This window comes from Chiroxiphia lanceolata, chromosome 12 (assembly GCF_009829145.1).
Source record: "Chiroxiphia lanceolata isolate bChiLan1 chromosome 12, bChiLan1.pri, whole genome shotgun sequence".
In the NCBI taxonomy this organism is placed as follows: Eukaryota; Metazoa; Chordata; class Aves; order Passeriformes; family Pipridae; genus Chiroxiphia; species Chiroxiphia lanceolata.
This window is the reverse complement of record NC_045648.1, coordinates 17551863-17563117: the sequence shown is the minus strand read 5'-3', so window position 1 is coordinate 17563117 and position 11255 is coordinate 17551863. Positions and strand designations below refer to the sequence as shown.

The 11255-nt window shown below is 58.6% G+C and overlaps 1 protein-coding gene across 1 annotated transcript; it reads right to left on the bottom strand.

Annotated features, from left to right (window-relative positions):
• Nucleotides 1-5820: 5820 nt before the first annotated feature.
• Nucleotides 5821-11113, bottom strand: SNX33 (sorting nexin 33). Its single transcript, XM_032700201.1, has 2 exons — nt 8656-11113; nt 5821-6698 (listed from the first exon to the last, which is right to left on the bottom strand). The coding sequence occupies exons 1-2, from the start codon at nt 10094-10096 to the stop codon at nt 6445-6447; spliced, it is 1695 nt and encodes a 564-aa protein (XP_032556092.1). The 5' UTR covers nt 10097-11113; the 3' UTR covers nt 5821-6444.
• Between the last annotated feature and the right edge of the window lie 142 nt (nt 11114-11255).

Sequence of the window (11255 nt, the reverse complement as noted above, 5' to 3'; positions counted from 1 at the left end):
TGATGGATGTCTCCTCCCCACCTCCAAAACCCTCCTCCTGCCCCATCCAAATTGGGGGAAAATGGTGTTTCCTTCTGTTCAGAGGCAAATCACACCCTCTCCACTCTGTAAAATCGGGTCAGCATGACCGTGCTGCCCACATCACAGCTGAGAGATTGCCAGAGCAGTGCTGCTCCCAAAAGGCTGGGACAACCTCTGCCATGGACTCCCTCTCCAGTTCACAGCTCTGCACCTTCCCCATCACATTCAAACACACACATTTATTATCTTCACTAACATCACATTCAAACACACACTTTATTATGTGTACATCCCACGGTGAGGGATGGGGGTTGCAGAGAAGCCCTCCATCCACTGAGGGCTGCCTTGGTAGCATCCACTGTGTTTTCCTTCCAAATTGTTCTTGCCTTGCACCCAAGGATTAAACAGAAGGAACGTGGCCTATTTTGTAAGGAACGCTGAAAGCTAAGCAGGTTATTTTTAAAGCTTGTGGTTGTATTCCCACTGCTGGGAAACATCCACATCCTGAGGTCAGGGGAGGACAGGCAGCAACCTGGAAAACAGTAGTGTGGATGGTGGCTCTCCAGGGCCAAGCTCTGCTTGCAGGTTTAAATCCTCAAAGCTGGTGGCTCTGCTTGGGTTATGCAGGGTTTGCTGGATCAGACACAGCTTCAGTGCTGCACACTGCCATCCACCCACCTGGAGAAGGGCTGAGGGTCCAGGTGGGCTCCTGTCTGGACATGAAACAGGCAAACCACAGCCCAAACAAGCTCAAAAGTTTCCTGGCCAGGCCCTTTGGCTTCCCCGGCACCCTCTCCTGCCAAGCTGGCTATAAAGTTTGCAGAGGTTTAGGGAAGATCATGGCATGGTTTGGGTTGGAAGGGACCTTAAATGTCATCTTGTTCCACCCCCCTGCCATGGGCAGGGACATCTTCCACTATCCCAGGTTGCTCCAAGCCCCATCTGACCTGGCCTTGAACACTTCCAGGGATAGGGCAGCCACAGCTTCTCTGGGCAACCTGTGCCAGGGCCTCATCACTCTAACAGGGAAGAATTTCTTCCCAATATCCCATCTAACGCTGCCCCCTCTCAGTATGAAGCCATTCCCCCTTGGCCTGTCACTCCAGGCCCTTGTCCAAAGTCCCTCTCCAGCTCTCCTGGAGCCCCTTGAGACACTGGAAGGGGCTCTGAAGGTCTCCCCAGAGCCTTCTCTTCTCCAGGCTGAACAACCCCAGCTTGCCCAGTCTGTCCCCAGAGTCCTCAGAGAGCACTTTGGAAGTGGGAAGGGAACCATAACCCCACAGCCATCTCCCCTGTGGCAGGCTGGGTCCAACACCTCTCCTGGGTTAATAACACCAGCACTGTAGTCCCAGGTCAGGTTTCAGCAAGAGCTGGAGGCACTAGGGCTCACAGGCAGGGATGAACACAGAGCAGAAGGGGAGGCTGTCACAGCTCTGGTGACTGAACCAGTTTCCAGGCACCTATTCAAATGCAAACAAAGAATCCGCCCAGGGCAGGTAAGGATCCTTTTGCTTGGAAACCCTCCCAGCAAGCTGTAGCCACACAAATGCAGGGTTCAACAAATGAGGGACTTTATTCCCAGCCAGGCTTCAAGCCAGCACAGGAGACTGGGTTCCGTGTAAGCATCATACATATCCCCAGCCTCCAAAAGCCCACCACAGCTGCAGGACTTTGGGATGACATTGTCCACACTTCTCCTGGGGACAGAAGCACAGCAAGAACATGAACCCCCCTGAGCTCAGACAGGCAGCCCCACACTGTTTTGGGGCAAGAAGGTCCAGGGCTCCTGCCTTCCAATCCCAAAACCTCCCTGGCAGCTCTCACCAACCTCAAGAAATGCTCTAGACTTCACTGGGAGCCCAGAGGGGCATCCCGGGGTCCCTTCAGGGGGCATGGGTCACACTCCCTGATGGCAAGGAATGAGGAGCAGTCTCCTGGGAGAGCAGGACACCTATTCCTCCCAGGGCAGGTGAAGGTGGGGGTCAGGTCCTCCTAGGAGTTGCCCTACACGGGAAACTGAGACCCAGACCTGAGACTGGCAGCTGTGTAGTGTGACAAAGTCAGCACCTCCGCTCAGCTCCGAGCCAAAGTCAGTACCCCAGGATGCTGGGAACCCTCCCTGCTACGTGCCTGCCTGATTCAGGCCAGTCATGCCCACAGCCTGCAGAACAGGCTCAGCTGGCAGCAAGCCTGGCAGGACAGGATGGAGCCTGGGGGAAGAGCTGGCACGTCACCCTGGGAGCACCTCAAACAAACCCACACAGGGACAGTGTTGTCCCCAGGAATCTGGCATCTCTCCCACCATCTTGCCCACGAGAGATAAAGCACATGGATTTGGGCTGCAGAGCCAGAGGAGCTTCACAGGTCCTAGGGAAAGTATGGAGTGGTGAGGACCTGGACACCAGAAAGCATCCCCCATTGCAGCTGCTGCCCACCACGGCTCCCCAGCCTAGCTGCAATTTAAATTTTAGACAAATTAAGCCTGACCTCTGTTTCCACACCCAGCAACTCCAAGGCAGATAGACAATGACGGAGGGATAACCACATCCCAGAGCCTGGGCTCTCCACCCCTCCTGCACAAATAACACACCCAGAAACACAGCTCCCCCGTAGCACAAGACCTACTTCCCAGGCTCAATGCCTTCCCAGCAACCAGAGAGGGAATCCAGGCTGGAACAAAGAGCTGGGACAGGGTCTGACCTGAGCATCACATTGGCTACGGCTGGGAGGGGAAACCAGCAGCAGGGGAACAAGGAGGGCTGGCACACCCCAACTAAAGGTGGTTCCCAGCTCACTCCCTAGCACAGGCACTACTGATCTCCCGCAATTGCCCTGGGCTGGGAGCAGGAGGCAGCATTTATGGCCGCAGCCAAGAGAACCAGCTGGTGCTCGTATCCTTGCCTGGAGGAGCCGACTCAGGGTCATGCTTCGGAAATATTTGAGAAGCACAGCAATTAAAGGATTGGAGCTGGCAGTCTGAGCTGTCTCCCTCTGCCTGACCCATTGCCACCCCATGCCTGCATCCACCCGGAATTGCTCCTCTACACAGGCACACACTCATCCACCTCCTGACACAGTGGGGATGGCAGTGAAATCCCACTCAGCCCCATCCCCAGAGCTGCTGCCAGCCTCAACAGGCAGGCAGGACTTCTCCCTACTCCCCCGGGACTGCTCCCTGCTCCCCGTTGGCAGCCGTGCCTCTCCGAGATGCTTGCCAACATGTGCCAGCAGCATGGCATGCATGGCAAGCCCGATCCTGCCCGGCTGCCCCACCAAGAGCTGCACTCCCCTTTGCCATGGGAGGAGCTGGGTTGGGTCACTGCAGTGCTTTGGTGGCTGATCCCAAATTATCAAACACTGGTGAGTGTGTCCATGTGGCTCACAAGCCTCTGATCAGCAGCTCTGCTTGTCCCAGCATCCCCATCCTCTACCTTCCAGCTGTTCAGCTGGTCCCTGTGGAACCCCAGCTGATCCTGCACCCAAAATGGGTCCTCCCACCCCGGAGCATCTTGTTGGTCTCAGGATGCACGTACAGGGGTTGGATGCAGGTTGTCCCTACAGCCTGCTGGCCTGGCCCATATACAAACCGTGGTCTCCCAGAGCTCAATCCAAGGATGCCAGATTTTCTTTCCACGGTGGAGAGGGGCCTGAAGAGAAGCAAGACAAGAGCTCCCAGAAGCCACCCGCAGGAATGGAAGCAACAATGGGCTTTCTGGTGCTGGCTGCAGGGCTCTCCAGGGTGGATGCCCCAGCCACTGCCACCACTTCCAAAACCTGCTGTCATGCTGGCAAGACTCACACAGGGCCTTGGCCTTGGCTTTCCCACACAGGAGCAGCCTTGGGAAGTGGGAGGAGGAAGCGGATCTGCTCTGTGTTCCTGCCGTTTCCTCTCAGCCCTGTGCTTTTTTCTGGTTTTTTATCTCTTGTGGGAGCAGGGAACAGCCTGTGTCACAGATAATAAAGGCACTGACTGACACCACGGGTGCACGTGGGGAGCACTGTGTGCACCCCCAGGCCCCCCTCCACTGTCCAGCAGCAGGAGCACTGGGACAGCCCGGGATGCTCGGAGCCAGTTTCATCCTCCAGACCTTGGCACATTTGCAGGATGCTGCTGGAGATGTGGAGGGAAGCAGGAGGATACTCAAGTCCCCCGTACGGCCAAGGCAGGGTCAGGCCCTGAAATCCTTGTCTATGGGCAGAGAGGGCCCAGCTGCCTGCTGCCTGCAGGTGGCAGAGGGAAAAGGTAGGAATGTTAATGGATACAGATTCTCCCAGCCAATGGGTTTGCTGAGCCCTGGGAACATGGTCCAGACATGAGGGTACAGAGAGGGATAGCTGGTGGGGCAGGGAGACCTTTGTGGGTGCCAAAGGACCACAGAGAGCACTGATGCACCCTTGGGGAAACTGAGGCACAAGCCTTCCAAGGGGGTGCATGCAGCCTGCAGGGACCTTATCCCATCCCCATCCCCATGCCAGGACACTAGAGCAGAGGATGAACTCCTGGGCACTGGGACATCTCCTCGCTCCAGCTGCACATCCTGTCTTCAGGACATCTCAGGGACCGTGCTGCCGTGGGGGATCCCAGGCAGAGGAATCCTCTTGCCCAGGCGAGTCCAGGGAAGCTGGGATGCTGACACAGCTCCGGAGGCTGCTTGCAGTGCCAGAGGCTGGCTGCCTGCCCGGGGATGGCAGTGGCAGGCTCAGTCCCAGTGCCCATTGTGCTCCCCGAGGGAGCGGGGCTGGGGGAAGGGACACACCATCCCACAGCATCTGGCCTCAACATGGGGCCAAGGCCACCACAGTCATCCAGAGCATGACCAGCAGAGCCAGAGACCAGTCACTCCGGTGGGATTAGCACAGGGGTCAGACACCATTCCCATGGCTGCTGGGGTGGAATGGGGCCAAGGAAAGATGTGGCCAGGGTGGGATGAGGCTGGGTTGGGATGGGGCTGGGGTAGGATGGGACCAGCGTGGGATGGGGCCAAGGTAGTATCTGGCCAGGGTAGGATGGAGCTGCAGTAGGATGGAGTTGGGATAGGATGGGGCCAGAGTGGGATGGGGCTGGGATGGGATAGGAATGGTATGGGATAGTGCCATGGAAGGATGCAGCCCGGGTAGGATGGGACCAGAGCAGAATGGGGTCAGGGTAGGAGCTGTGGAAGGATGGGCTTGGGATGAGATGGGGTTGGGGTGAGATGTGATGAGAATGGGGTAGGATGGAACTAACGTAGGATGTGGACAGGGTGGGATGAGGTTGGGGTAGGATGTGGGATGGGGCCGTGGGAAGGGGACTGCCCTGGCTGCCGGACGCAGGGGGGAGGATGTGCACCAGGGCCGGCTGTACTTCAGCGTGCGGGCTGGGGAGGGCTCCGGGAGGATGGAGCACAGCCTGCCGCATTCCCAGTGTCGCTGTTAGTTTAACAATACCCCGCTGGCCTGCATGCCGGGGCTAATTTTATCCCTGGAGCCAGGCCAAGGCGGCCCTAACTTTCCTCGCTGTGATTTATCCCAGCCATTTCCCTTCAAAAACAAGGCCCCCGTGCCAGCCCCGCTGCCTCCCAGGCAGCCGCACGCTGCCCCAGGCCCCGCGCGGTGCAAAGCGGGGCAGGATTTGCCCCTTGGTGGGTTGCTTGAAGAGCAGGAGGGTGGTTACTGTGGGATCCCCTCCCAGGATCATTCCCTCCATAGCACAGGGATGTTTGAAGCTGACTGGAAGCCAGGGGATGCTCAGATGCAGAGCTTTCCCCAGGATCCTGAAGCAGCTCCATTTTCCACAGACATCTCCGGGAAGCGGGTTGGTGTTTTTTCTACCAACAATTTTATTGAAAAGGCTGTGGGGCTTTTTTTTTTTTTTCCCTTTTTTTTTTTTTTTCTCCCTTTTCCCAGTCAGCAGCCATGCTCAAGAAAGAGATTTCCCTTCGCCTCTGGGCATCTAGTTAAAAACTGATCAGTAAAAATGCTGCAGAAAAATGGAAAATATTGAAAATATCTCATGACAAACAAACAAAAAAATCTCTTCCAAATAAAGATCTGTTTCCTTCTCTTTTTTCCATCAGAAAAGCTTTTAGTGTGCAAAATGTTGACCGCTTGGACTTCTTCTCCCAGCAGGCTGGGATGCACCTGCCTCTGCTCCAGGAGAGTGGGTTTTCAGAAAGCTAAAAATCACTGGGCAGCACTGTTACCTCCACTGTTACTGTCTCTCTTGTGAGCCTCCTGTGCCCCCACCAGACCCATGGCAGGGTGGGAGGTCCCCAGGAAAAGAGGTGGCACAGCCAACCTGCAGGCGAGCCCTTCCCCACAGGCCCGGGAAGGGGGAGGAAAGCCCAAAGTCATTTGGTCTCTAGCGTGACGAGTTCCTGTTAGTTCTCAGTCTGTCACAGACAGAGGAGGCGTGCGAGGCTGCGGGCAGAGCAAGTGGAGGCGTTAGAGGTTGTCATACATGCGCAGTGTCTTCTCCAGCTGCTGGCTGACGCGCTGGTAGAAGACGATCTGCTGTCTTAGGTAGGACTGCATCATCCTCTTGAAGTCGGCCACGCGGCGCTCGTGGAAGTGGTTCATCTCGGCCTGCAGGGCGAAGCCCACCACGCGGCAGCGCTTGCGGATCCCGTCAGCCTCCTCCTGGTCCATCCTGCCCTCGTCGCTCATCCGCTGGCTCTCCTTCACCTTCGCGAAGGCGCCTGGCAAGGCAGGGAGCAGGATGAGAGGCTGGCGGATCTGTGTGACCCTTCCCTGGCCTTCCTGGTTGATCCCACCGCCCTCCATGCTGGGGCACCAGCCTGGACTCAAAGCAGAGGCACGGAGCTGCCCCACATGAGTAAAGGAGGGATCTACCTGCATCTCCCTATGCCCATCGAACCCATCCCTCTCCTCCAGGCAGGGAAAGACCAGGAGCCTTTTCCCTCTGGGCTCTGGCCTCCCCAGCTCCTTTTCCATCCCATCTCTGAGCACACAGCCTCATGGTTAGCTGGTTTTGGGGTCTGGGCTCCTGGAGGGCTGCAACTCAAGGCTTTGGGTGCTAAGCTAAAAATGCAGGGCAGCGTTAGCACAGCCAAGCACCCCAGCCAAGCCTGCCCTCCAAATATTCCATGATATCCCATAAATGGGGGTCAGGAGCAGCCCTGGGAGACCCCAGACCAGGAGGCAGTGAACCAGGATGAGGGAAGGGCATGTGGTGCTGTCTGGAGCTCAGCTGGGAAACCATCTCCCTCTCCCAGAGGCAGCTGATGCTCTGACACCAGTTTTTCCCTCTCCATGTTTTTTTTACAGCTCAGTTTCGAAAGAATCCTGCCTGGCTCCAGCCCTGCATTCCTCCCCCTCATTAGCACAGAGGCTAAAAAACTAAAAACAAGATCTGGCCTGCACTGGGCTTTTTTCCCTTATCCCTGCCCCTTGCCGGGAGCACCAGACCCGGGGTTACGGTGCTCCCGCTGCACCAGCCCTGCTCCCAGCAGAGAGGATGAGGAGGAGGAAGAAGCAAAGGTTGGAGGCCAAATCCTGCCTTCCGCTCTGCCCACGCAGCCTCGCTTCCGGACGGGATCCAGCCCCTCTCCATGGGTAAACAACACTGGGAGGAAAGGCAAAGAAGCTGCTGGGGCAGGATTGTACTCTCCTTGCTCCCTTTGCCTTCCCAGCCTCCCCCAGGGACGTGCAGCGAGGCACAGACATCCCTGGATGCTTGGACACAGACGGCCCTGGCTTCACCCTGGGGAAAACCTGTCCCCCAAAATCTGGGGATGCTAGTGTGGGTGTCCCCTCCCTGCTATGGGCAGCTGGGCTGGGAGGAGTGTGTGGACTTCGGCCCTGCTCCCACACCCAGCTGCGTCAGCCTGGGTGCAAAGGGCCACCGAGTCCTCCCTGCCTGCCACGCACCCCAGGAAGAGCACAGAAAACACTTCTCACCCCCTCTGACCCCACCAACTCCAGGGAACTAGGACAAATGGGATGCAAGGACCTCTGACAGCACAGGCGTGCTAACCCACTCCTCCTGGACCCGGAGGTGCAGGGACATACTCCTGAAAAGTGTGACCCTGGTCGTCCCCAGGAGGTTCAGTGTGTCGTCCCTCAGGGACATGTCCCCATCCCACTGCCCTGCACAGCCCACTCTGCTCCTCTGGCCCACTCAAGGCCATATCCAGCCATGTCCCAGCCCCGAGAGAGCAATCTCCAGCATCCCTGCTGGCCACCCATCTGCCGCCTCGGCAGGGAGGGAGGATGAGGAGGGACAAGTGGCAGTGGGTGGGATGCTCAAGAGGTGCCGGGCAGGTCACCACAGAGCCACCAGCAGTGGTGCTGGCTCCTGCTAATGGTCTGCAAGGAGTGACACGCATGCTGATCCCCACAAAGGAAGCACCAGCAGCAGTTATGGAGCCCACAGCATCACTGGGGCAGACCCTGGACCCAATAGCCCTAGCAGCTGGGGTGACTGGAGGGCTGTGCCAGCGGGGACCACACTGCTTCCCTAGAAGCCACAGACAGTGGTTTCCATTCTCATTCCCATCCTCATTTCCCATTCCCTTCATGGCCCAACAAAGGATTTCCTCGTTGCATCCCCATACCACTCCCCACGCTGTTCCCACTCCCCACGCTGTTCCCACTCACATGGGGCAGTTCCCAGGGAGAAGAAGGCCTCCTTACCTTTCTGGAGGTGGATGATGTCTGGAAAGTTGGAGAGGAGCCCTTGATATAAGGAAAGCGTGTCCAGCATGAGGAACAGGTCATTCTTGGGCTGCTCAGCAAACATCTCCCCCACAGTCTCGTACGTCTTGCCTGTGTGGGAGATGGCGTTGTTGAGGGCATCCAAGCTGTAGGGAGGGTCCATGTGGAAGGAGTGGCTGATGGCTTGGAAGGCATTGCCCAACTTCTGGAACTCCTTCCGGAAGCCCCCCACGTGCTTGCGCACCAGCTCCAAGGCCACATTGGTCAGCTGCAGGACGCTGTCGTCCATCTTCTTGCTGAAGGCCTTGAAGGCGTCCACGCGGTCCTCCACGTCCTGCAGGTCCTGGTGCTCCGTGGGAATCTGGATGGTGAGGAGGAAGCTGGCACCCACCATCTCATCCTTTTCCGCCCGGCGTTTGCCCAGCTTCCACTGCTTCTCGTCACGGCAGCAGAGGAAGTGCTGGAAGCCCTCGTACTGGGAGAGGACGGGGTGGCTGGTCATGTGGTCCATCCAGAGGATCAGTCGCCGCTTGCGCTTCTCAATGAAGTCCTCCTCAAAGCGGCCAGTGGCCTGCTTCTCGGGCAGGTGGGGCACCGAGATCACTGTGAACTTGTGCAGGAGGCGGTTGTAGAGCCAGTCGAAGTGCTTGTACCGCCGGTACACGGGCGAGTTGATGTTGCTGGGGGTCAGCTTGTAGGAGATGTAGCTCTTGATGCCCTTGAACTTGGTCTGCTTGGTGGGGTCCTCCACGGAACAGATGAAGGGGTGGGGGTTCGCCCTCCACTGGGGACCTCTGGAGCCCATCTCGATGCAGTATGTCTCAGAGATCTTGGACATCAGGGGCACGTCGCCCAGGATGAAGGCTTCCACACCGGAGCGGACGAAGCAGGAGAAGCGGTTGAGGTTCCTCCCTACCACGCTGCCCCTCTTGGAGGAGCTCATGCTATCCTGCCTCTCCAGCGCCGGCTTGGGCCGGTAACCGGCATGCTGGTGGTGGCCATAGGCCTCCGGGTACTGCAGATTGGGTGAGGGGTGCCCATTGGTACCCGAGGCGCTCTGGGGCTCCTCCACCACCGTGCACGCATCGTCCCAGTCATCCCAATCATCATCATCGTCGTCCTCAAAACTGCCCTGGTAGGAGATGCCGGGATTGGGGGATGCTGAGTAGAAGGAGGAGTCGTGCCCGGGGGAGCCGGCCGGGCTGCTGGAGTAGTCCGTGTAGTTGGAACCCGACCGGGAGCGGAGGATCTCGACATAGGAAGCAGGGAAGAGGCCGGTCTCCCCGCGGCTGTTTTGGCCCTGTAACCACCCGTCCAGGGAGTTCTCACTGAAGATGACGAGCTCCTCGTTCTCCTGGATGCTGATCTCCTCTTTGTTTTCGCTCTGGAAGTTGTAAAGCGCTCTGGCTTTCAACGCCATGGCCGGTCGCGGGTCGGGAAGAGGAGGGGGGGGACAGCGGAACGCAATCCCCCCAGCCAAAACACCCCCCCCCCCGGCAATACCACAGGCTCGCTCGGCTCCGGGATCACCACCACGCGCTGTGGGAAATGGCTTGGCCGCTTTCCCAGAGAAATTAAAAAAAAAAAACGGTGAAGAAGAAATCCCTTACGAGGTGACGCCAAGTTCCGTGTGTCCAAGTGACCCCCCCGATCCCGGCACCCCTGTTAAAAACAACATTCCCCAGTTAAAAACGACATTCCCCAGTTAAAAACGACATTTCCTGGATAAAAACAAGATTCCTGGTCAGGCGAGCGGCGTTTCCCTGGCTCCTCCGGGATGTGAACCCCGGCCGGCCCAAGAGCCGGGCTCTGCCATGTCCACGCAGGGTTTATCTGGCCGGGACGCCGATCCCGAGGTTTCACTTTCCGTGAGGAAAACCTCTGGCTGCCAGCGAGGAGATATATCCCAAGCGACTTTTCTCGGGGGTCCTGTGGATAAAACACCCCAAATTTTCCCCTGCCAGCTGTCGGTGGGCGCTGGGAAATCGTCGGGAACGACCCCAAACCCTGCCCAACCTCCCAGTGATCCCGGGATTTCCTTTCCGGGCCGACTTTCCCGGCGGCTGGTGGGGTTTGGTTTTTCCCTGAAATCCGTAAATCTCACGCAGGACGGAGGTGGAGGGCACGGCGGTGGGGCTGGCGGGGGTGCCGGTGCTGATGCCGGTGCCGGCGGGGGAGATGGTGCCGGGGCTGGTCCCGTTGCCAGTGGGGATGGCGGAACCGGTGCCGAGGCTGGTCCCGCTACCGGGGGCGGTACCGGGGCTGGTCTCGTTGCCGGTGCCGATGCCGGTCCCGCTGCCGGTGCCGGTCCCGTTGCCGGAGGGGGTGGCGGAGCCAGCCGCCAGCCTCCCGTGACGCAGGGCAGCGCGGCGCTCCCCGCTCCGCCGTCCGGTTCGCAGCGAGGAGCAGCCCGGCCCGGCCCGGCTTGGCCAGCCGCACGCTGCCCTCTGCAGGCAGCCGGTCCCGGGGGCGCGAATCCTCGCCCGCGGTGGCACTGGCTGCTCCTGCGTCTCTGCCGGGATATTCCCCTCGGCCGTGCCCGGTCACGGCCCGCGGCGTCCCTTCCCAGCCCCCGGGCG